General features: G+C 37.2%; 1 protein-coding gene and 1 long non-coding RNA gene across 2 annotated transcripts in view; one reads left to right on the top strand and one right to left on the bottom strand.

Moving 5' to 3' along the window:
* Nucleotides 1-7,426, bottom strand: part of LOC134733668 (uncharacterized) — a 54,586-nt gene extending 47,160 nt beyond the window's left edge. Inside the window, exons 1-2 of the long non-coding RNA XR_010117310.1 lie at nucleotides 7,246-7,426; nucleotides 5,903-6,108 (exon numbers count right to left, since the gene is read on the bottom strand). This is a non-coding gene — a long non-coding RNA (uncharacterized lncRNA). The remainder of the gene's footprint in view (nucleotides 1-5,902; nucleotides 6,109-7,245) is intronic.
* Nucleotides 7,427-7,461: 35 nt separating this feature from the next.
* Nucleotides 7,462-26,867, top strand: part of PIGK (phosphatidylinositol glycan anchor biosynthesis class K) — a 132,194-nt gene continuing 112,788 nt past the window's right edge. The window contains exons 1-3 of the mRNA XM_063624086.1: nucleotides 7,462-7,598; nucleotides 16,743-16,796; nucleotides 20,529-20,620. Coding sequence (XP_063480156.1) covers nucleotides 7,506-7,598; nucleotides 16,743-16,796; nucleotides 20,529-20,620 — 239 coding nt within the window. The 5' untranslated portion in view covers nucleotides 7,462-7,505. The remainder of the gene's footprint in view (nucleotides 7,599-16,742; nucleotides 16,797-20,528; nucleotides 20,621-26,867) is intronic.

The following is a 26,867-nucleotide window of genomic DNA, read 5'->3' as shown; positions in this document are numbered from 1 at the left end:
TTTGGCTCCCCTGGACTGTGTGTGAGCTCTGTAAGGCCAGGAATTTGTTCAATTTTTGCTCTCTCCTGTATTGCTGGTGCCTAGCACAATACCTGGTACATAGTTAGTGCTTAATAAATATTCATTGAGTGAATGAGTAACGCAATTGTGTTCTTGGTGCATAAGGAAGCAGAGGGAAAAAGAGAATTAAGAAGAAGATATGGAAGGGATACAGGTAAGAGGAGGGGGCAAGAATAAAGAGTGATCTAATGGTGATCTTAGATTCTGTAGGGTCAATCTTAAGTTGTCTTTCGATTGAAGAACAACAGTAAAAACAGCATGGATAGGCTTTGTGGCATGACTTACTGTGAGGGTCAGTTATAAAAACTTTTATTAGAGAAGCCAGAAATATATATGCCTGTGTGTGTGTGTGTGTGTGTGTGCGTGTGTGTAATTTTGATCAATCAAATACTCATATTTGGTTTTAGTTGCCAAATTGTCTTAACTCACTTAATGAATATCTCAATAATAAATTAATGAATAACTAAATTGAGTTCTAGTTTAAACACAGACTATGGTTAACAATTCTAACCATACAAATTATAAACAATGCTATCTTATATATTCACAGATAAAAGGAATTATTATTTCCAATATTGAAACGTGTTTACAACTGCTCATGTCCTTCATTTAGGTAGGAAGCTGCCTCTATGCTATACTTGAAAATCAGCAGCTTAATGAAACAAACAAACAAACAAAGAGGAATACAAATCTACTTCTTTAGCATGATAATGAGCATTCTAATCCAATAACTAATGATAAACTTAATGAAAAGGTGCTAAAACCTTAATTTTAAAACAAAAACAAAATAAGAAGAGCTACTTGCTATCAACTTTATAAATATTGAGCCATAACAAGCTGTGAAAAAGAAATCAAGAAAGAATACTATAAAGTAACAAAAAGATAATTGACAGATATTTTAGAACTAGAAAAGTCCAGTCTGTCGAACAAAAGTTTTTAAATAATTTTCATTATTAAAATAATTCTTATTAAAATAATGAAAGAACAGTTGGACATGAAATATGATCTGTATATTGGCAATAACTGATTTGAATATATAATGAATATTATAGATATTACACACATATATAATAACTTTTATATATTTCCTACCAAATACAAAATACATTAAGTGTTTTAACAAATGTTAAACATACTTAGGAAATAGTTTAATCATAGATATCTGTGGCTTAAAGTTTTATTGAAAATAATTTTGGCCGGGCGCGGTGGCTCATGCTTGTAATCCCAGCACTTTGGGAGGCCGAGGCAGGCGAATCACGAGGTCAGGAGATCGAGACCTTGGTGAAACCCCGTCTCTACTAAAAATACAAAAAAAAATTAGCCGGGCGTGGTGGCGGGCGCCTGTAGTCCCAGCTACTCGGAGAGGCTGAGGCAGGAGAATGGCGTGAACCCGGGAGGCGGAGCTTACAGTGAGCCGAGATTGCGCCACTGCACTCCAGCCTGGGCGACAGAGCGAGACTCTGTCTCAAACAAAAAAAAAAAGAAAAAAAAGAAAACAATTTTTTTTTTTTTAGATGGAGTCTCATTCTGTCGCCAGGCTGGAGTGCAATGGTGCAATCTTGGCTCACTGCAACCTCTGCCTCCCAGATTCAAGCAATTCTCCTGCCTCAGCATCCTGAGTAGCTGGGACTACAGGTGCACACCACCACGCCCAGCTAATTTTTTGTATTTTTAGTAGGGATGGGGTTTCACCATGTTGGCCAGTCTGGTCTCGAACTCCTGACTTCAGGCAATCTGCCCACGTCAGCCTCCCAAAGTGCTGGGATTACAGGCTTGAGCCACCGTGCCTGGCCAAAAATAATTTTTTAAAATCTCTCAAATAAATAGATCTCCATGTTCTCAGATGAGAAGAGTAAATATAAAGATGTCAGTTTCTATTAAACTTAATAGATTTTGTATAATCCCACTAAAAATCTAAGTAGCATTTCTTTTAAGTTGAACAAATTTGTGTAAAATTTGGTTAGAAAATTTTCAGGTGAAATCAATAATTTTGTGAAAAATGAAATACAGTGAAATGGTTAGCCCTAATGGCTAAATATTAGGACTTATTAAAAGCAACAATAATTAACATGGCACTGGCCTCAAAATAGTTGTGTAGAAGGAACAGAATACCTAGAAATTTTTTTTTTTTTTTTGAGACAGTTTTGCTCTGTTGCCCAGGCTGGAGTGCAGTGGTGCGATCTTGGCTCACTGCAACCTGTCTCCCAGGTTCAAACAATTTTCGTGCCTCAGCCTCTCAAGTAGCTGGTATTTTAGGCACGTACCACCACGCCCAGCTAATTTTTGTATTTTTAGTAGAGATGGGGTTTCGCCATGTTGGCCAGGCTGATCTCAGAACTCCTGGTCTCATACAGTCCATCTGCTTCAGCCTCCCAAAGTGCTGAGATTACAGGCTGCACCCAGCCGAAATATTCTATTTCTTCTAACAATTTAATAAAGGAGTATCACAAGAAAATGGGAAAGGGAAGGACTATGTACAAAATTTTTTGAATAACAACACTGATACAGAATCTGTGTCCCCACCCAAATCTCATGTGGGGTTGTGATCCCCAATGTTGGAGGTGGGGCCTTGTGGGAGGTGACTGGATCATGGGGGTGGATGAGTGGATTACTTATGAATGGTTTAGCACCATCTCCCTTGGTACTGTCCTCAGGATAGTGAGTTCTCCTGACATCTGGCCATTTAAAAAGTGTGTATCACCTCCCTCCTCTCTCACTGCTCTAGCCATGTGACGTACTGGCTCCACCCTCCACCATGATTCTAAGTTTCCTGAGGCTTCCCCAGAAGCCGAGAAGATGCTAGCATCATGCTTCCTATACAGCCTATGGAACCATGAGCCAATTAAACCTCTTTTCTTTATAAATTAGCCAGTCTCAGGTATTTCTTTACAGCAATGGGAGAACAGCCTAATACAAACACCAGTTTTGGTAAAAATAGTGGTAGATCATTATAGCAATGGCCTCCTGGGAATCCTGTTTCCTGGTATCCTTGGGATCTGAAAGCTTGGAAACCTTGCATCCTTGGGCTTGGACACATCACAAAGTTTTGGGTGGTTTGTTATGTAGCAATAGACAATTCACATATTATCTTATAGCATATACAGTAGCCCTCCCTATTTGTGGTTTTGCTTTCCATGATTTCAGTTAGCCATGGTCAACTGTGGTCTGGCAATAGGTAAGTACAGCAGATTTTGAGAGAGAGAGAGATCACATTCACTAAGATTTATACAGTATATTGTTATAACTGTTCAATTTTATTATTTTTGTAAATATCTTACTACGCCTAATTTATAAATTAAACTTTATCATAGATAAATATATGTAGGAAAAAACATAGTACACATAGCCTTCAGCGCTATCTGTGATTTCAGATATCCACTGAGGGGCTTGATACATATCCTCCTCAGATAAGGGGGACTCCTGTACCAAAATATATGCCAGATAATTAAAGAGTTAAACATAAAATTGACACAAAATAAAACTAGTAAAAAATAAATATTAGAAATGTGCCGCCCTCAGATGTTTGCATCACTAGTTCTTTCTTGTCATTCAGCTCTCAGATTTCACACCACCTATGCAGAGAGGTTTTCACTGACCACGCCACTGAAGTAGTGTCTCCCTCTCCCTTCAGTTTCTGTCATCTTACCTTATTTGTATCATCATGTATCATGTATCATCATGAGAATTTATTGTATTCATTTTTCTTTTTTCTTATTGTCTGCTTTCCTTGCTGGAATGTAAGGTTCGTGAGAGCAAGAACCTCCTACATATTTCCAGCTACAATATCCTGGTATGTTATGTCAACTAAAGAAAAAAACAGGCTTTTAAATAATTAAAGTTAATTTTATTCCAAAGTCTTAGTGAGTACTGCAACCTGGGAGAACCTTTCAGAGAGTTTGTTATATTGCTCCAAAGCATTGATTCACCCCATAGCTTAAACATACGTGGTGGTTGCTGTGTGTGTGTTAAAAAGTTATATCAAATGTGCTCAGAAATTACATTAATGATATGGTTTGGCTACGTCCCCACTCAAATCTCATCTTGAATTGTAGCTCCCATAATCCCCATGTGTCAATGGTAGGACCTGGTGGGAGGTAATTTAATCATGGGGGCAGGCTTTTCCCCTGCTGGTCTCATGATAGTGAATAAATCTCATGAAATCTGAGGTTTCATAAAGGGCAGTTCCTCTGCACATGTTCTCTTGCCTTGCTGCCAAGTAAGATGTGCCTTTGCTCCTCCTTTGCCTTCTGTCACGATTGTGAGGCCTCCCCAGCCATGTGGAACTGTGAGTCCATTAAACCTCTTCTTTTTATAAATTTACCCAGTCTTGGGTATTTCTTCACAGCAGTATGAAAATGGACTAATACAGTAAATTGGTACTGAGGTAGTGGGGCTCTGCTATAAGGTTAACGGAAAATGTTGAAGCAACTTTGGAACCGGGTAAAAGGCAGAGAGGTTGAAACAGTTTGGAGGGCTCAGAAGAAGACAGGAAAATGTGGGAAACTCTGGAACTTCCTAGAGACTTGGAGGCCTCAGAAGACAGAAAGATGTAGGAAAGTTTGGAACTTCCTAGCGACTTGTTGAATGGCTTTGACCAGAATGCTAATAGTGATACGGACAAAGAAGTCCAGGCTGAGGTGGTCTCAGACGGAGATGAGGAACTTGTTGGGAAATGGAGTAAAGGTCACTCGTTATGCTTTAGCAAAGAGACTGGTGGCATTTTGCCCCTGCCCTAGATATCTGTGGAACTTTGAACTTTAAGGAGATGATTTAGGGTATCTGAAGGAAGAAATTTCTAAGTGGCAAAGCGTTCAAGAGGAAGCAGAGCATAAAAGGAAAACTTGCAGACTGATGACATGATAGAAAAGAAAAACCCATTTTCTGAGAAATTCAAGCCTGCTGCAGAAATTTGCATAAGTAACAAGAAGCCACATGTTAATCACCACGACAATGGGAAAAATGTCTCCAGGGCATGTAAGAGGTCTTCCTGGAAGTCCCTCTCATCACAAGCCAGGAGGCCAAGGAGGAAAAATGGGTTTTATGGGCTGGGCCCAGGGCCTTGCTGCTTTGTGCAGTCTCAGGCTGCTCACATGTGATATTGGGCCTGTGGGTGCACAGAAGTCAGGAATTGAGGTTTGGGAACCCTGCCTAGATTTCAGAGGATGTATGGAAACACCCGGATGTTCAGGCAGAGGTGTGCTGCAGGGGCAGGGCCCTCATGCAGGACCTCTGCTAAGGCAATGCAGGAGGGAAATGTAGGGTGGGATCCCCCACACAGAGTCCCCACTGGGGCAGTGCCTAGTGGAGCTGTGAGAAGAGGGCCACCATCCTCCAGACCCCAGGATGGTAGATCCACCAACAGCTTGCAGCGTGTGCCTGGGAAAGCCAGAGACACTGAATGCCAGCCTGTTAAAGCAGCTGGGAAGGAGGCTATATCTTGCAAAGCCACAGGGGCAGAGCTGCCCAAGACCATGGCAACCTACCTCTTGTATCAATGTGAACTGGATGTGAGACACGGAGTCAAATGAGATCATTTTGGAGCTTTAAGATTTGACTGCCCTGCTGGATTTTGGACTTGCATGCTCCTCCTTCATCTTCTACCATGATCGTGAGGCTTCCCCAGCCATGTGGAACTGTGAGTCCATTAAGCCTTTTTCTTTATAAATTACGCAGTCTTGGGTATTTCTTCATAGCAGTATGAAAATGGGTTAATACAAGTAAAGTCTCATCAAAGTGTGGGTATGAAGTTACATCTGTTCATGAATTTGAGGCATAATCATTAATCTTGTCAGACAGTATCTTATGTACAGGAAGAGGCAAAGGCTAGGATCACTGAACTTACCTTTTGTAAAAATTCGGTGATTCAGCCAAGAGATGTGCAAACCTGTTCCCCATCCTGCTTATGGTCTTCAAGGCATTCTTCCACAAGGCTGCTCACAGTCAAGGAGTCAGGGGCTTTGTGAAATATTGCTGGCAAAGGAGCAGAATGAGCAAATGGCTTCTTATCTTTGCTACTTTGTTTCATAATCATCAGCATCCAATAGATACCTGTTGAATTAATGAATAAATGGAAGATATTCTGGCAGTGTATTCACTTTCTAGGATTCACATACTGGAAAACCTAAATTTGACTACATAGCATGAAACCTCTCACAAAGTGCAATAGCAAAAGAAACAAATAAAAGGAAAAGAGAGACAAGAGAATGGGAAAAGCAATAGCATAAAATATGGCAAAGGCTAATGTTACTTATTTATAAATATATTATTCAAACTCATATGCAAAACGTAAATATATAAACAAAGAATTTACATCAGAGGACACAGAGATAGTTTAGAAACACAAGAAAGACATCAGATCTTGATAGTAACCAAAGAATTATAAGTATAGTTACCTAGGGGTAACATTTCATACCAAAGAATTTAAAGGAAAAAAAATGGTATGGTTTGGTGTTGTGTATTCTGATAGTGCTGTAAGCTTGTTCATTTTGGAAAGCAACATCATTTATAGTTATTAAAATGTTTTTGAATATTTTGACCCCAAATTCCTAGTTCAGGAAAATTATACAAACAAAATAATTCAACAGATTTAAAAAGTGAGACACACAAAAGATACTCTTTACAATATTATTTTCATAGTAAAACTTAAAAACTTTGCATTGTGCAGTAGAGGGACAATTACTTTGGCTGAGGCATCAATAATGGATGGAATTTTATCTCACCATTAAATGTTTAAATTGTGAGGAAGCAGCGTGGAAACGTTTATGTCATACTAGATGAAATGCATAAATTAAAACTGAACGCACATAATAAAGAGAATGGTGGACCATACATATACATGAGCTGTGTCTCTTCCAGATAGGCTTTAGTTCCATAATTGCAGAAGATACTCAAGAAACAAAAACTTAACTAGCTTCCCATGTTAATCCTTTCACCATGTAGTAGACCCCAAGCCTCTAAATTGCAGCGCCCACCCACATTTTCCATTTATAGTTTATCCAATTAATCATCTTCTTGTGCCAAAACGCTTGTTCTTCCCACCACATCCAGCTTCATATTTTCAAAGAATTGGCAGCACTCCGCAAAAAGATAAATAAATAAATAAATAAATAAATAAATAAAATAAATAAGGGAACAGAGAAATAACTTTTTAAAGTTTAAGGAGTCACGGGTTTTTCCTCCGCTCACCTTTCAAATTTTTTTCTTAAATGTTATACCTATTTTACAACCTCCAAACTGAAAATGCAGTTAAAAATAAAAAGGTCGATATCCTGTGTCTACCTTGTCCCAGCTGCCCCGGACTCTCGAGCTCCACAAAAGCGCGGAGCTCTAAAGCCGGACCACAGGGCCACCTCGAAGGGGCGCGGATGGCGTCGCAAAAACCCGCGGCGCTACTTTACGGCACTGCCTCCGCCCTTTCAGGTGCGGGAAGTCTGAAGCCGGCAAACATGGCCGTCACCGACAGCCTCAGCCGGGCTGCGACTGCCTTGGCAGCTGTGTTGCTCTTGTCCTTCGGCAGCGTGGCCGCTAGTCATATCGAGGTAGGAGTCAGGCTCATTTGACCACAGAGCCCCGGGAGGCCGGCTGTGTCGTGGCTGTGAGCCCTCCAGCAGATGTCCGATACACAGCAGCTGAGGGAAGCCTCCTGGGATCAATCAGCCCCTGATCCAGGCTGGGTTTGAGGAGGGTGTCACTGGGCACGCGTTAGAACAGTGTTGGTCTGTTTCAGCGTTTTAAAACGATGAATTAAAATAAACCCTCGGAGACAGAGGAGGACCTGATCCTTTGCTCCTACATGTGTTTAGTTCTTAGCAGGTGAAATACGAGCAAAAGGCTGGTGAAATGTCAGTGTGCGGCAACTGCTTTCCTACTACTCAGCTGCAGCCCTCTGTTCTTGATAGGAGTCAGACGGAACTGGAGAGGTGAGAGCAATTTAAAGAATCCAGATCATAGAATTTAGTGATAATTAGAACATGGGATAAATATGTGTTTATTAAAACTCTCAAGTTTTTGGCTTAGGGGCAACACGTCTGGGTTAAGAAATGGAGGATAAAAGGGGTGCTTAGTTTTATCCTGGGCTCCTCCAGCTTCCCATTTTTAAACGTGGGCACAGGATGTTCTGGTGCTCTATAATGCTTTTACTATCCACCATACTCTGACGATTCCTCAGTCCCGGTCTTCAATCTAGATGTCTGGTATCTTTTTCAGGCCTGCATATCCAGCTGACTAAGAAGCCGGGATAGTCAGGAGACGTTTGAAAATCTGTGTCCACAGTTTTATCTTCTGCTTATCTTACCTCCTCTTAAAAAGACACCGAAAAACTAAGCACCCCTTTTCTCCTCCATTTCTCAACCAGATGTGCTGCTCCTAAGCTAGAAACCTGAGAGTCTTAATCTCTTTTTCCCATATTCTAATTATCACTAAATTCTGTGATCTCAATTCTTAAAATTGCCCTCACCTCTCCAGTTCCACCGACTTAATTCAGGCTGTGATCACTTCTTGTCTAGACTCTTGGCGATTACTTTATGTTGTTTTCCATAGGCCTCCATACTCCCTCACTTTGGTGCTAGATTCGTCTCCACGAAATGTATGGCTGATCAGGTTATTCTTCTGATGAAATCTTTTAAATATTTCCCCATTGCATACAGAATAAAGTCTAAACGTTATGAGCTGGTGCTTGCCTACTTTTCCGGTGTTCCATGTTGGAACCTCTTCTCCCCACCACCTGGGCACCTTGAGCTTAGACCAGTGGACTCCAAACTTTTTGAATACACACCCTATCAGTTAAAAAAAGATATTGAGCATGAACTTCATATATATTTATGAATTACTGTTAATTTATATACTTGATGTTTATATAGCATAATTTTTAGAGAACATAAATATGAGTAAATAGTTCTGTTTCCCTCCTTTATTCTAATTTTGACCATTTCATCTTGGATACTATTACTGTTTTTTGTAGTTAAATAATTGCTGTACTTTTTCACATTACAATATTTTATACATCGTGTTTCCTCTGTTCATGTGCTAGAATGCAGTAAAGGCATAACTTTTGTAGAACCTTTCCCTATCTCTTACCTTTGCCTTTACTCTTGTAATTCGTACACTTGATACAGCACTCATTTACTATAACCCGTGTATACTTTGTACTGTTATTCCATCATATCTCACTTAGAGATAGGAGCAACAGTTTCCTAAATGTTTTGCCTTGAGTCATTGTTTTTTCCTTTCAATCTGTTCTCCAAATTGAAGCCAGAGTAACTTTTAAAAATACAGTTCCAATCATGTCACCTAGGCACCTTAATGTTGCTCAAAAGACCACCTTAATGTTGCTCTAAACTCTTCACCATGACCCACAAACAAAATCCCTGCATAGTTTTTGGGCCCTGACTACACTTCAAATTTTTTCTCTTTCTCTTTCAAACTTCTAGTTAGGCTAATTTTCTTTCAGTTTCTCAAAACCTTTAAGCTTTTTCTCACATTAGAGCTGTCTCCCCTCTGTCTGGAATTGTATTTCCTCTTTTCTTCATCTTTTGGATTTTAACCCAACAGTCACTTCTTTAGGAAAACTTTCCTGACCAGGTCAGGTCCCTCTGTTATACTCTTATTATATTGTGTGTCTTTCCTTATCTGTTAAATGTATATCTATCCAATTAGATAGTAACCTATTTGAAGGCAGTACTGTAGCTATTTTTGCCCAGCATTGTATTTGGAGCACTCAGGGCAGTGACTGGCATGTTGCCCAATGAGTGTGATGAATTAATGAATGTTACATTGTAGTGTAATGTGTTTGCATGCTCCTCTTTATTGAACTCTGGATTCTTGAGAGAAAGCAGCATGCTTTTCAGTGATTTTTGTATCACTATATATTAATGGTATCTGGCACATGATAGGTGCTCCATTTACTGTATGTAGAATGAATGACTTTATAATGACTGTATTGTCTAGACAACCACAAAAAAGTTTTGCCATGTAAATTTTTTCACTAAAGTCTGAAAGAAGTAAGAACTTTGGAGGTGGAAGGCACATTAGAGACATGAGGATAGTCAAGTCTAAAGAGCTAAATGACTTACCCCAATTTCACAGCCAGTTGCGAGATAGGACCTGCATTTTAGCTTAGGTCTTTGAATTCCCAAATCAATGCTTAACCACTGTAGCGCATTGCTTTCTTTAACATCAGGCGGCTGTTGAGTTTGGAGAGGGAAAGATACACACACACACACACACACACCCACACACACATGCCACACACACACTTTTTGTTCAGGTTATTCTTCTATATTATGTCAATAATTTATCAGAAACAATGCTTAACAATAGACAACCCATTATAGTTTCATTTAATGTGAAATACTATGTTATTGCCTTACTAAATTAAGTGTATTTTATCCTAGCCATAGTAATTTCAGAGATCACAGTTTTTTTCCATCTCTATTGGTAGTTAACATAAGATTTGACTTGTATTACTATAGCAAATCATATTCTAATGAAAATTGATATTCTTGAGGGTTACATGTACACTCTAAAATCTGTTAATGGTATTTCACAAATCTCCAGAAATAGATACTTTACTTTTTGACCAATATTGTATTCTCTTTAGGCGATGCCTCTCTTTTTGTAATGTATATATTTTAATTGGCACAATAATTGTACATATTTATGGAGTATATAGTGTGATATTTTGAGACATATTCAATATGAAATGATCAAATCAGAGTAATTAGCATATCTGTCACCTCAAAAGTTTATCATTTCTTTGTGTTGATAATATTCAAAATGTTAGAAAAGAGTTCTAGCTAGTTGAGAAAATATAATAAATTATTGTTTACTATAGTTACTCTGAAGTGCTACAGAAGGCTAGAACTTATTCCTGTTATCTGTAATTTTGTATCTGTTAACGAATGTCTCTCTGTACTCCCCCTGTCACCTTCCTATTCTTTCCAGCCTCTATTCTACTCTATTTCCATGAGATCAAGTTTTAAAAATGTCCATATCTGGGTGATATTGAAATTAAAAAATTTAAATTTCTGTGCCTGACTTATTTCACTTAATGTAATTTCTTCCAGGCTCATCCATGTACCTGTTTATGATAGGATTTTATTCTTTTTATGATGAATAATACTCCATTTGATATATACACGTGTGCGCGTGCACACGCACACACACATTTGCTTTGTCCATTCATCTGCTGATAGACACTGAGGTTGATGCTATATCTTGGCTATTGTGAATAGTGCTGCAATAAATATGGAGTGTAGATATCTCTCTGGCCTACTGGTTTCCTTTCCTTTGAATATATGCCCAGTAGTGGAATTGCTGGATCATATGGTAGTTCTATTTTGAGTGTTTTGAGGAGCTTCCATACTGTTCACCATAGTGGCTGTACTAATTTACATTCCCACCAGCAGTGTATAAGAATTCCCAATTCCCTTTTGTCTACATCTTAACTAGCATTTGTTATTTTTTGTCTTTCTGATAATAGGCACTAAGATGATATCTCATTGTGGTTTTGGTTTGCATTTCCTTGGTGATTAGTGATATTGAACATTTTTTCTTATACTTGTGGGCCATTTGTATGTCTTTTGAGAAATATCTGTTCAGATCCTTTGCTCATTTTTAATTGGATTATTTGTGTTTTTTTGCTGTTAACATAAGTTTGAGTTCCTTGTATATTTTGGATGTTAATCCCTTATTGGATGAATAGTTTGCAGATATTTCAGGATTGCTTTTCTATTTCTGTGAAGAATATCATTGGTATTTTGATAGAGATTGCAATGAACTGTAGATCACTTAGGTGATGTGGTCATTTTAACAATACAGTATTTATTCTTCCAATTCAATGCATGGAAGCATTTTCATCTTTTTATGTTCTCTTAATTTTCTCTTATCAATATTTTGTAATTTTCATTGTAGAGATTTTTCACTTCTTGGTTAAATTTATTCCTAAATTTTTCTGTAGTTATTGTAAATGGGATTGCATTCCTGATTTTTCTTCAACTAGTTCATTATTGGTATATAGAAACGCCGTTGATTTTTGTCTGTTGATTTTTGAATCTTGCAACTTTACTGAATTAGTCTTATCAGTTCTAAGAGTTTTTTTGTGGAGCGTTTAGGTTTTTCTAAATATAAGATCATGTTGTTTGTGAATAAGGACAGTTTGACTTCCTCCTTTTCAATTGGGATGCCTTTTATTTCCTTCTCTTGCTTAATTGCTCTGGCTAGAACTTCCAGCAGTGTCTTGAATAAGAGTGGTGAGAGTGGGTATCCTTGTCTTGTTCTAGTTCTTAAAGGGAAAGATTTCAGCTTTTCCCTGTTCAATATGATGTTGGATGTGGGTTTTCGTAGATGGCCTTTTTGTGTTTAGGTGTGTTCCTTCTATACCCAATTTGTTGAGAGTTTTTATCGTGAGGGGATGTTGAATTTTATCAAATGCTCTTTCTGTGTCTACTGAGACAGTCATATGTTTTTTGTCCTTCATTTTGTTGATGTGATACATCATGTTTATTGATTTGCAATTAACACTACTCGATTGTGGTATATTATCTTTTTGTTGTGCTGTTGGATTCAGTTTGCTAGTGTTTTGTTGAAGATTTTTGCATCTATGTTCATCATGGGTATTGGCCTTAGTTTCCTTTTTTTTTGTTGTTGTATGCTTGTTTTCTGGTTTTGTTATCAGGGTAATGCTGGCCTCATAAAACAAATTGGGAAGAATTCCTTCTTCTTCAATTTTTTTGGGATAGTTTGAGAAGAATTGGTGTTAGTTCTTTAAAAGTTTGGTAGAATTCAGCAGTGAAGCCATCCCGTTCTGGGCTTTTCTTCATTGAGGGACTTTTATTACTGCTTCAAGCGCATTACTCAGCCTCAGTCCATTCAGGTTTCTCTATCTTCCTGGTTCAGTCGTGGTAGCTTGTATGTGTTCAGGAATTTATCCATTTCTTCTAGGTTTTCCAGTGTATTTGTGTATAGTTGTTTATAATAGTCTCTAGTGATTCTTTGTACTTCAGTGGTATCCATTTGTAATATCTCCTTTTTTTGTTTCTGAATATATTTATTTGAGTCTTCTCTCTTTTTTTCTTAGTTTGGCTGAAGGTTTGTTGATATTGTTTATTTTTTTAAAAAGCCAGCTTCTTGCTTCATTGACTTTTTTTGTATTTTTTTAACTCTCTTTTGTTTATTTCTGCTCTGATCTGTATTATTTCTTTTCTTATTTTGTGTTTGGTCTGTTCTTCTCTAGTACCTTGAGATGTGTTATTAGGTTAAATCTTTGTACTTTTTGATGTAGGCGATTATTGCAATAAACCTACCTTTTAGTACTGTTTTGCTGTATCTCATAGGTTTTGTTATGTTGTGTTTCTATTTTCATGTATTAAAGGAAATTTTTAATTTTCTTATTAATTTCTTCCTTGACCCGTTGGTTGTTCAGGAGCATGTTGTTTAATTTCCATATATTTGAACATTTTCCAAAATTTGTCATGTTAATTGATTGCTAGTTCTTTTCTATTGTAGTCAGAAGAGATTTTTGGTATAATTTTGATTTTTAAAAATTCCCTGAGCCTTGTTTTGCGCCTACCACGTGGTCAGTCTGTCCTGGAGAATGTTCCACGTGCTGACGAGAAGAATGTATAATCTGCCATTGTTGGAAGAAATGTTCTGTAAATGTCTGTTAGTTCTGTTTGCCTGTAATCCCAGCACTTTGGGAGGCTGAGGCAGGCGGATCACTTGAGGTCAGGAGTTCGAGACTAGCCTGGCCAACATGGTGAAACCCCGTCTCTACCAAAAATACAAAAATTAGCTGGGTGTGGTGATGCACACCTGTAGTCCTAGTTCCTCGGGTGGCTGAGGCAGGAGAATCGCTTGAATCTAGGAGGCAGAGGTTGCAGTGAGGCAAGATCGTGCTACTGCACTCCAGCCTAGGTGACAGAATGAGACTGCATCTCAAAAATAAAATAAATTCAATGTTTCCTTGTTGATTTTCTGTCCAGATGATCTGTCCAATGGAGAGTGGAGTGTTGAAGTCCCCACCTAGTATTATATTTTGATCTCTTCTTTCCCTTTAGATCTAATAACATTTGATTTATACATCTGGGTGCTCCAGTGTTGGGTGCATACATACTTATAATTGTATGCTCTCTTGCTGAATTGATTTCTTTATCATTGTATAGTGACCTTTGTCTCTTTTTTATAGTTTTTGACTTAAAGTCTTTTTTTGATCTAAGTACAGTTACTCCTGCTCCCTTTTGTTTTCCGTTTGTGTGGAATGTCCTTTTTCATTCATTCACTTTGTCTATGCGTGTTTATAGGTGAAGTGAGTTTCTTGTAGGCAGCATATATAATACTTGGGTCTTTACACTTGTGTGTGCGTACTTGTGCACACAGGTACAGATGTGTGTACAAGTGGAAGTTTAAATTTATTCCCCTGAAATTTTCTTGTTAGCTCAAAATTAAAGCTGTTAATGTTTTTCAGGCTATTAGTATGTTCCAGTCACTATTCCTACATTCTCTGAGTCAGATAATATTATTACTGTTTTATAGATGGAGATTTGGAGGCACAGAAAAGTTAAGGAACTTTCCTGTTTATACACCTAGTAAGTAATAGAGCCCAGATTTGAACCTAGACATTCTGGCAGGTCTAGTAATTAATGTTTGGGAGCTGATCTGAGGTCAGTGTGGCTTATATCCACTATTATTTTAACATATAAACAAAATCATGTTCGTTAGGTGTCAGGATGGTGTTAGAAAATTTTAGTGTCTTGAGATGGCAAATATAATTTAGACTTACTTTAATAGGTTGGTGAAATAGTCCCTGGCAGAATGCTAGAGGATGTGCTCAATCAGCTATATTGGTGAGTTCAAATAAAGTACCTAGAACATAGTAAGAATGGATACTGAATGACATTTTTAACAGGAAGCATATTAACTTATGTGTAGAATGAAGGCATGAAATAAGTCATTCACAATTACAAGACTGAATGGAAAATTAGAAGCATATGAAGAAGACCTGTCTGTGTTTGAGATAAAATGTTTAAAAGCAATCAGGCCCCTCTCTTTCAATTATATCTCCCAGAAAAAAAAAAAAAGAAAGAAACCTCAGCAATCTTTATGGGTGTTGTAGCACATTTGTCTGATCTTTAATTTTTTTTTTTTTTTTAGACAGAGTCTGGCTCTGTCGCCCAGGCTGGAGTGCTGTGGCGCAATCTCGGCTCACTGCAAGCTCCGCCTCCCGGGTTCACGCCATTCTCCTGCCTCAGCCTCCTGAGTAGCTGGGACTACAGGCGCACGCCACTACGCCCGGCTAATTTTTTTTGTATTTTTAGTAGAGACGCGGTTTCACCATGTTAGCCAGGATGGTCTCGATCTCCTGACCTCGTGATCTGCCCGCCTCGGCCTCCCAAAGTGCTGGGATTACAGGCGTGAGCCACCGCGCCCGGCCTTTAATTTTTAATATTGTGATCAATATTAAAGAATTGGTTAACATAATTGCAGAGATTTTAGAGAATCAACTGAGATGACTATTAAATGATTAAAGGATTAAAAAGATGTCTGTGAGAAGTTCAAACAGTGATAATTTTGTTTTTGTTGAGGATGTTGGGAGATTATATCTCACATGCAATTCATGAGGATAAAAATGATCTGTATGGCATTGCTAAAAGTGAAATATTAATCTTTGGTTAAATTCCTGGCATATGCATTTTTACCTTGCCTTCTCACTGCAGAGAGTGATCACTTTAATAGAGGAATTATCAGAGTACCACCTAAAAGGAGATTTTGAAAGTTACAACTTTATAGTACAACCTTTATGTAATACCTTCTTACCATATTCTGAAACTATCAACCATGCGGTTTCAGTTTTCCATAGGAGACTCTTGATTTGTTCACGGACAGTAAAGGCATTTGGACCATGGATTCATTAATTCAAAAAATATTTATTAAAAACCCACTATATGCCAAACTTACTTGGAATACATCATCGAATATAACTGATGAAAGCCCTTGCCCTACTGAAGCTTACATTGTTTTGGGAAAGACAGACGATTAATACACATAATAAATAAGTTAATTATATATGTAATGTAAGAAGATGATAAACACAGTAGAAAAAAATAAATCATATAAGAAAAATGGTGGGGCGAGGTTGCAGTTTTAAATAATAGCCTTGTTAAATGTTGAACAAGCAAATTGTATGTTCTTAATTGAACATACATTCTACTTTCTTAATAATTCTCAGGGTATGGGAAATAGAAAGATATGAGTTATATAGTAGGCTTTCATTTGAGTAATGCTAAATAATATTTTAAAGCAGAAGCTCTTGCACATATATCTTACAGTTCTCTAAAAGAGCACTGATGTAGGATTGGCATTGCTTTCATTTTGCACATGAGGAAACTGAGTCTCCAGGGAGGTTAAGTATCTTAATCAAGGTTACTCTGTTTAATTGATGTCTAAGCCAAGACTGAAACCCAGTTCTCCAGATTTCCAGTTCAGGACTTTTGTCCTTATAGTATCTTAAGCAATAAGCTCTTTTGATTCTTTATGTAGTCCATAATGACAAATACTGAAATCTTCATAAACTTACCTAAGATGATTGTTATTACAACTGTAAAAACTACATGAGTCTTAACTGTCCATTATCAGTCTTTATTCTGAGAAATTGTGGCTTTTTCTTCTATTTGTTTTGCTTTATTTAGGATCAAGCAGAACAATTCTTTAGAAGTGGCCATACAAACAACTGGGCTGTTCTGGTAAGTATGCTGTAAAAGTATACCTTGCTGTTCACATTAGGTATGTATCTGAGAAATTTGTGTGAATCAAACTTTTGAAAATACAATTTATTTTTTTACATTTTATATCAGAAATTCTTTATTTTGATTTGGCTATATTTTAAATTGACCACATCAACTATAATACTCTAGTAATATTCTTTGTCCTCAGAATATCTGTCAAGTGATGATCTGAAAATAAATGTAAGAATAAATTGGGAATACTATTGTTAAAGGAAGCATTTTATGAAAGGTAGAAATATTTTAATGCTGGAAACTACTAATTGCATCTCTTATTTATAGTATTAGTTTATAGATACTCTCTCCTTACACTTTTTAAAATTTTTTCGGTTTTTTTCTGCTTATAAAATAATAAATGACCACTGTAGAAGTTCAAGTTATACAGAAAAGTTTAAAGGAGGCAGACTAATTTTGTTATGTGAATTTCACCTCAATTAAAGAAGACCCCGAAAATGGCTTCAAGTCCCACATCCCGGAGTTAATATTTTGATGAGCATTGTTCAAGCCCTTTCCCTCTTCATGTATAAGCATAAAGATATATAGATATATGATTTTATATAATTGGGATCATATTATGCCTGCTGTTTTGCAACCCTTTAGCATATCTTAGGGATCTTTCCCTGCCAGTAGGTATGGAGATACATAATCTTTTCCAAAAGCTGTATTTTCTTCCGTTTTATGAATGTACTGTAACCTCCAGTTTATGGGCATTTAGAATCTAAATTTTTCGTTATTGTAAACAGTTCTGTGTTGAACATTCTTATACACATAACTCTGTGACCTGACTGATTTTCTCTTTAGGATAAATTCCTAAGTGTAAGAATGTGAAGTCATGGAGCATAATTGCCTCCAGAAAGGCTGTGGCTCCTTTTCTAAATCCAAGTCAGCTATGTATTCTTAATTTTTACCTTAACTTTTTGACTGCTGGTCAACACATTAAATTTTGTTTTAATTTGCATTGTTTTGATTTTTAGTAGGGCCTGCTTATTGGCCTTTTTTTTTTCTTCAGCCTTTTGCCCAACCTTAATGTGAATTACCATCTTTAATTTTTCTGGATTCATAAATTTGTAGTTTTAATTCCTCAAACAGAATTCACATAATCAAATTTGTTTTTCCTATGCTTTGAAAATATTTGGATAATAGTTTCATTACTGGAGTTTCATTTAATGGCATTTATATGATTAGAAAACATAATGTTTGACTTAATGAAAAAACATGTACAAGGGTTGGACTGGAAGAAACAATGGGGAAATAGAGAATAGGTTCAAAGAGGCAGGAAAGGAAGCTGATTTTGTGAAAAAGGGAGCAGAGAATGTACAGCATCTCAAAGCCAGTAATGCATGTTGGAAAAGGAAGAAAACTGGAAATTATAAATGGTAAGAATATAGTGGGAATGTAAAGGAGATGGATAGAGGAATTCAACTTAAAGTGCAGAATAAACATGCAAGACTATAATTAACTTACCGACGCCAAATGAATGTTTGAGGCTTTGTAAATTTATTGAGAATCATTTGACAAACACATTTGATAAAAATACAGATAATGAATTATCTATAGGTTCCTATAATAGGGTGATTACAGGTTCTATACTTGTTTGTTTTAAATATAATAGCATTGTGATTAAATAGGACAGTGTAACATGGGTTCATGGCTCATTTTCTTGTTCTTCAAGAAAAAAATCTCTTATATACGCTACCCTTCACAAGAAATTTTTCTGAAGTGACTGAGAAAAGACTGCTAAAGACAAGGAGAGAGGATTTCATTGCCTACTTAAAAGTAAGGAGAACTGTTGGGAGCCAGGCCATTATCTACCAATTTGACAGGATAAACTTTTTCTACAGGAAACTAGGAGCCCCTCCATGTTCAAGAGGCAGTAACTGCTTATATGCAGACCACCAATTGCCAAAGGGCTTATCTTTTGGAACTAAAATACTGTTAGCTTATACTGACACACACATGAAAGCCTTCCTTGCTCTGGGAAACCTCTAACCAAACCTCTCTTCAATTTCAGTAACCTGGGATTCAGGTAAAAAATAAAAGATGAAAAAGAAACATTAATGAGCATTGTATTACAACTGCAGTTTTCTTTTTTTGTCCAGTATTTTACATATTAGCATAGTGAAACTTTAATAAGTTATACTTTATTATTTAAAATTAAAAAGGGAGTTTTTGGAGATGAGGTCTTGCACTGTCTCCCAGGCTGGAGTGCAGTGGTGTGATCATAGCTCACTGTAGCCCTGAACTCCTGGGCTCGAGTGATCCTCCCATGTCAGCTTCCCAAGTAGCTAGTACCACAACCACAAACTACCACTCCTTGCTAAATTTTACATTTTTTTTTTGTAGAGATGGGGGTCTCGTTGTGTTGCCTAGGCCGTTCTTTAACTCCTAACATCAAGTGATCCTTTCACCTTGGCCTCCCAAACTGCTAGGATTATAGGTGTAAGCTACTGTGTCCAGCCAGAATTTTATGATATTTTTGATATATGGAATTTTACATTTTTATACAGTCAAAAATTTAGTCTTTTTCTGATTGGATTCTAGGTTGAAAACTTAATTTAAAAAAACCATGTAGTTCCTTTCTGTTTGTCAGGGGCAAGAACACTTATGCTGTTCTCAAAATTGTCATTATACCTACTAAAGGCACAGGCATGTGATAGAAGCCAGGATTGTGCTTGGTAGATATATTACCAAGTGACCCCAATCTATATTTACCTACCTTAGAATGGGTTCTCAACAACACTAACTTTTGAGGCATGGAATTAGATTTTCCTAGCACCTTTAATATAATTCTTATGAATTTTTTTAAACTATAAAACTTGGTTGGATTGTTTCTAATTTTCTCTTGAGTTCAATGGCTTCTTTGTAATGCACTCTCTTATGTACATTTACAACTGTTTTATATGTTATGTTTTATCCTGTGTCCTACATTTCTCACAATAAAGGAAGCAATGTGGAATGAAACAAATATTGTATAACCCTATGTAGCTAATTTTCTTCTCTATTCTGTGAAGAAATTATGGGCATTGTCTTTGATTCTAAAGAATTTGATTTTTTAGGAATAGGAATGTTACTGAGTCACAGAAATTGTGATAACTAAGTTGGCTCAGTATTTGATTAAATTTCCCAAAGATACGCTTTCTCTTAAGCTGAATGGTCTTTTAAAATCTAATACTGGTTATGAAAGACTTCTCTTTGGAGAGATTAGTTTTACTGACCTGACAATTCTTTTTTTTTTTTTTTTTTTTTTTTTTTTTGAGACAGAGTCTTGCTCTGTCACCAAAGCTGGAGTGCAGTGGTGCCATCTCCACTCACTGCAACCTCCACCTCCCAGGTTTAAGCGATTCTCATGCCTCAGCCTCCCAAGTAGCTGGAACTACAGGTGCACGCCACCACACCTGGGTAATTTTTGTATTTTTAGTAGAGGTGGGGTTTTGTCATGTTGGCCAGGCTGGTCTCGAACTCCTGGACCCAAGTGATCCTACTGCCTTGGTTTCCCAGAGTGTTGGTATTACAGGCGTGAGCCACTGTGCCTGGCCTTTACTGACAATTTTTTGTGTTTGCTGTTTTAAAGCCTGAATTATGGCATACTGTTTCTTAGAGATCTCTGTATCCTACTTAAAGAAAAATACTCTGCAGCTCCATGGTTAGTTAGCCTTGATGCATAAAAATTGTGTTTTTGTTTTAATACTTTAGGTGTGTACATCCCGATTCTGGTTTAATTATCGACATGTTGCAAATACCCTTTCCGTTTATAGAAGTGTCAAGAGGCTAGGTATTCCTGACAGGTAAGAAGCCTGAATAAAGCTTAACTTTGAACTTCAGTGAAAATAACCCTTAGATAATTGTTATTATATTTGTATTTTGTGTTACTTTTGAAAAAGGTAAAAAAAAAATCTCATTTGAAGATTTTTTGTTGTTGTCATTAGAGCATACTACCATGTGTAAATTAGATGTTACTTAAGACCATAATGACAAATTATATAAAAGAACAAATGCTAAGGTAAAAAGATTGGATAAAATATAATTATTTAGTGTAATGTATTTAATTAGTAAATGGCTCAGTCAGGGTTTTTAATTGCAGATAATGGAGTGCAATTCTGATTGATTCAAGCAGAAAAGGGATTTATTGAAAGCATATTGATTACCTTGCCAAATTAGTGAGAAGGTTGTATCCTTTAATAGCCAGGAACAAGGAAGCCTAGATATTAGAAGAGACATAGCAAAAAAATGACCTAAAACAGTCTGGTGACAATAATGGAGCTGCAAATTGCTGAAGCCTAGACTCAGCCACTGCATAGCTGCTACTGTTTGTTTCCGTTTGAAACTTAATGTTGTTATTGCCTCCTGCTGCCAAAATTTGAACTTTGCTGTCCCAACTTCTTACTGTCTCTCTTATAGAGGTCTTGGTGGGAATGTTATATTGGTAAAGTCTAGGTTCAGCACCCACGTCTGTGCTGCAGGGTGACTGGAAGAGCTAGTATATGGCATTGTTAGCCTCTATATAGGAAGGTGGGCTTTGCTTTATATGAAGACTCATAAAGTGGGAATTTTCCTACTTGTAGAGAGTGAGTTCAGATAATAGGCAGTATCACCACACCTTCACTCAGAGCATGTCTTCTACATTGTTTTGTCCATGATAGATTCATTTTTCCTACTACCAAAGCAGCTATAGCAAGGAACTGTAGTCAATTCAGTTATTTAGGTTTGATTTATTTAGTACCAGTAAGTCAGTGTGGAAAGAGCCTTGTAGTTAGACATGACTTTGAAATCTGGCTTTAATGATGATTTTTCTTTATGTCACTTTACCATACTAAGCTTGTTTCTCATTTGTTACATGGTAATAATAGTACCTTCTTTCAGGATTCAAGTACTTCCAGTAAAAACAAATAAGAGATATGCATAAAGTGCTGCAGGAACAGAAAGGAAGCAGTGAATGACTCAGGAAACAAAGTTATATTACAGTCTTTGTGAATAGATCATTCCAGTCTGAGTAACTGACAAAACTATGATTGCCATATTTCATCTGGAAATCATGGCAACTAGATAATATTACTATTTTAAAATTACATTAAGTCTGAGAAGGAGGTTGATTTGTTATATCAAGTGTATAGATATAATTCTTGTCATTCGTCAATTGGTTTTTCTCAAATAGGCCTATGTAGTTAGCTTTTGGGCTTTAACGGCTCTTGCATCTATACTGGATATACTCTTCTAGAGAATCACTATGCATGGCTTGGCAATAGTTTTTCTTTGGTAAATTAATCTTTGTTCTATGAGTCAATCATTAAGATATATTTAAATGATTTAAGTTAGAGTTGGAAGGAGTTTTTAGGAATAGACAATAGCAATAGGATGTATTTTGTATATTATGTTTAGTAGGTTTGTCCTTAGGTTTCTGAAGAATGTTATTTAAAAGCTTATTTCTGTTTCAAATAATTGCTTATCTGTAACTGTGTTTATGAAGTCTTTGTTGTGGGGTAATTAAGGATTTAAACAGTTGGTGATTTAAGCCATTTGTTATTTAATAAATAGAAATCAATAGAAAAGATTCTGCTCAGCTAGTATTGGGTAAATAAATAAATGTATGATTTGGAAATATTTTATCAGTTGTGCAAAGCAAACACAGTTTGTATTTTAAAAGTAAAAATATTTATATCCCCTAAATTGTGTTAGTCTAGTGTTAGAATATCAGGGGAACCAGCCCCTGATATTTCAACGTAGGTTCTTTTCTATTTTTCCTAAGTGTCAGCCAGTCTGAGAAATAAAGGGAAAGAGTACAAAAGAGAGAAATTTTAAAGCTGGGTGTCCGGGGGAGACATCACGTGTTGGCAGGTTCTGTGATGCCCCCTGAGCCGCAAAACCAGCAAGTTTTTATTACGGATTTCAAAAGGGGAGGGGTGTACAAATAGGGTGTGGGTCACAGAGATCACATGCTTCAAAGGCAATAAAATATCACATGGCAAATGGGGGCAGAGTGAGATCACAGGACCAGGGCAAAATTAGAATTGCTGATGAAGTTTCATGTCCCACTGGGCATGCATTATCATTGATAACATCAGGAGACAGGGTTTGAGAGCAGACAACCAGTCTGCCTAAATTTACTAGGCAGGAATTTCCTAATCCTAATAGGCCTGGGAGTGCTACAGGAGACTGGGGTTTATTTCATCCCTTATCTTCAACTGTGTAAGACAGACATTCCCAGAGCGGCCATTTTAGAGACCTCCCCCTAGGAATGCATTCTCTTTCTCAGGGATGTTCCTTGCTGAGAAAAAGAATTCAGCGATATTTCTCCTATTCACTTCTGTAGGAAGAGAAATATGACTCTGTTCTGTCTGGCCCCTCAGGCAGTCAGGCCCTAGTCAGGAGATAACAAGGTTATCTCCCTTGTTCCCTGAAAATTGCAGCCATTGTATTCCTTCTGGATGCCCAGATTTCATATTGTTCACACATGCGCTACAAACAATTTGTGCAGATAACACAATCATCACAGGATCCTGAGGTGACATACATCCTCAGTTTACAAAGATGATGGGATTAAGAGATTAAAGTAAAGACAAGCATAGGAAATTATAAGAGTAATGATTGGGGAAGTGACAAATGTCTATGAAATCTTCACAATTTATGTCCTTCTGCCATGGCTTCAGCTGGTCCCTCCGTTCGGGGTTCCTGACTTCCCCCAACATTAGAAAATGTTAGTATGATGTTAAAGACATTTTAATAAATAGGTTGCCAGAATTTTATAATATTTAAAAATATTGACTCAGGGAAAAGGGTTATTAATGATTCTGGGAAAAAATGCAAAGATACACTCATAAGACCCTCATAAGTGCTCTCTAGCTCGAGTATGACCAGTTTCCTATCTAAGTTCCATGCAGGTGAGGTTTTTGTACTTTGTGCCCACACAAATCTCTAACCTTATGGAGATTCTGTTTTTATTTGCCTGGTTTTAGCTTCCTAAAATCTTTCATTATTTTTAGGGAATTTTCTGCCCTCAAATAATTGTTTTGGACTAAATCCCTGTTTAGCTACCTGTTTAGTATGATTAAGATGAAGAAAAGGCATTAAGTAGGAGTTAGGTTCTAAGGTTAGTATGTGAAGCAAACTGAGTCACAATCACTCCTGAAAGTTTCCCAAATAGCACATAAATTAGTTTAGTATTGTCTTTCATCAAGTCTACCACAGCTAGTTTTTCCTCCAGTGCTATTACTATTTTCTTCATTTGCACACTGGATAAAGTGGTTTACTTATGATTAGAGCCATGTTTATGAAAAAGTATACATATCTTTAACACTAGAATTGTGTTCCGTATGCTGTGCGAAGCACATGGGAATTGAGGCTGACTGAGGGAATGTAGAATCATAGCTCCCATCTCCTGTTTTAGGGAATAAATGGATTTAGTATTAGATTGAGAGACATGATCTGTCTGTCACTCTCTTTTGGCTGAGTGCAAAAAGATTTAGTTCACAGAGTAAAATGTCTATGTAATGTTTTTAAAAATACAATTTAGCTCTACTACAGGTTGGGTGGATGTGAGTTTATGTAGTGATCCCTGTCTGATGCATTGTTTCTATAAAATCCAATAGCTTTTCTGAGTCCATCTAACACTATTTTTTTTTTCTTATTCTGTATTTCAGTCTTATGTGAGATTAATCTTCCTAATTTAAAGCTTTTATTCTTTATTTCCCCTTACTCAAAGCTTTTTAGAGTATTTAGGATAAAGTTCAAATCCTTATCCTGGTACTGAAGACTTTTTGCAGTCTGATTCCAAATCTTGACATTCTGATCTTTCAGTTTCGATCTCTTATGCTCCAGCCATTTTCTTCCCAGTCACTGTATTGTCCTTCATTACCTTGCACTGGTCGCTCACCTACAGTTCTTTCCTTTCTCCTTCCCCTCTAGTTTTCTGATGTCCAGATTCAATCCATGAATTCCCTAAAGCTTTCTTGGTCTTTCTTGCATAAATACTGTATTTGTGCTTCTCTTTTGGCACTTTGTTACATGTGTTGATCTTATATCTTCAAGGCTGGATGTTATACTATGTATTTCTCACGGTGCATTCTTTGGCATGTTGTTGCAGAGTGAATGATGAATGAATAGTGTGCTAAAGACCCATAGCTAAGTAGAACCTCATTAGTTTAGTTGAGAAAGGAAACTTTTATGAATACCATTTACTTATATTCTGTTAATCTTGTTTGTCGACCCCCACTGAGCTAACAATGCTGTATAGTTTTGTTGTTTTTAGTCAGGTATTTTTTTTTTTTTTTTTTTGAGTGTCTCACTCCATTGCCCTGGGTGGGGTAGAGTGACGCAAACACGGCTCACTGCAGTCTCAACCTCCTGGGCTCAAGTGATCTTCCCTCCTCAGCCTCCCAAGTAGCTGGAACTACAGGTGCGCACCACCATGCCTGGCTAATTTTTTAATTTTTTGTAGAGTTGATATCTCACAATGTTGCCCAGGCTGTTCTCGAACTCTTGAGCTCAAGTGATCCTCCCACCTTGGCATCCCAAAGTGCTGGGATTATAGGCACTGAGCCACTGTGCCGAGCTATAGTAGATTTTTTTTTTTCTTGTTTTTTATCTCTGAGACAGAGCCTTGCTCTGTAGCCCAAGCTGGAGTGCAGTAGAGCAACCTTGGCTCACTGCAACCTCCGCCTCCCAGGTTCAAAGGATTCTTGTGCCTCAGCCTCCTGAGTAGCTGGGATTTCAGGTGTGTTTTTGTATTTTTAGTAGAGACAGGGTTTCACCACGTGGGCCAGGCTGGTCTCACACTCCTGGCCTCAAGTGATCCACCCACCTTGGCCTCTCAAACTATTGGGATTACAGGCATGAGCCATTGTGCCTGGCTATAGTTGATTTTTATGAACTATCTTCTAACTTATTCTTGAGGGATCTATGGCTGAGGCAGTCTTACCAGGGCACTTCAATTGATTTTTTTCTATCAGAAATCCATGAGAGTCTTGCCCAAAACAAGTCACCCTTGACCTTATGTATTACCATTTAACGTCTTTTGGCCCTTTTAACTTCTTTCCCAATTAATAAATATTAGAATTAGAAGTAGGAGCTATTTGGTCAGTTATGTAAATTCTGGTAATGTTTCTGTAAGTAGAAAAAGTCACTAATTGTTGTTGTTGTTGTTTTTTAAATCATGTTGATCATATAGCTTTTGCCTATTGCTGTTTATGCTGCTGTGGATTTGGCCTTATACGTAAGAGGACATTGTTTGAAGTGGAGTGCTAATAAGCTGTTTAGCAATCTTACTGTATGGTAACTCCTTAAAATGCTTCTTTAAAAATACTTGTGGCTTTCTGTTCAATAACAGCCGCCAATATGGATTCCCCTCCGTCTCCTGTAACACACATTCACTATCCACCGTAATTCAGAGACTATGTTAGGAATTTTATAATGAATTATTTTATTTATTCATTGAGACCTTTATGAGAGATTGTTTTTTCCCATTTTACATACTAAAAATGGTTGCTCAGCGTGGTTAAATGACTTGCTTAAGGTCAATTAAATATTAATAAAAATAGGACCACAATTTGAATTCAGGTCTTCTGACTTTATGGCCAGAGCATTACTGTTTTAGCACAGCTGTCTTCTCCCCAAGAAATTAAAACAATTAATATTTATGTAACATTTATAATGAATGAATTCTTTTTTTTTTTTTTTTTTTTTTTTTTTTTTTTTTTTTTTTTTTTTTTTTTTTTGAGACGGAGTCTCGCTCTCTCACCCAGGCTGGAGTGCAGTGGCGCGATCTCAGCTCACTGCAAGCTCCGCCTCCCGGGTTCACGCCATTCTCCTGCCTCAGCCTCTCCGAGTAGCTGGGACTACAGGCGCCCGCCACCACGCCCGGCTAATTTTTTGTATTTTTAGTAGAGACAGGGTTTCACCGTGGTCTCGATCTCCTGACCTCATGATCCGCCCGCCTCGGCCTCCCAAAGTGCTGGGATTACAAGCGTGAGCCACCGCGCCCGGCCGAATGAATTCTTTTAATATAATTGTCTGATTTTATTTTTATGACAATCTATAGAT

The sequence above is a fragment of the Symphalangus syndactylus genome, chromosome 12, assembly GCF_028878055.3.
Source record: "Symphalangus syndactylus isolate Jambi chromosome 12, NHGRI_mSymSyn1-v2.1_pri, whole genome shotgun sequence".
Classification (NCBI taxonomy): domain Eukaryota; kingdom Metazoa; phylum Chordata; class Mammalia; order Primates; family Hylobatidae; genus Symphalangus; species Symphalangus syndactylus.
The sequence above is the reverse complement of the archived record's forward strand: the minus strand, read 5'-3'. Positions and strand labels throughout refer to the sequence as shown.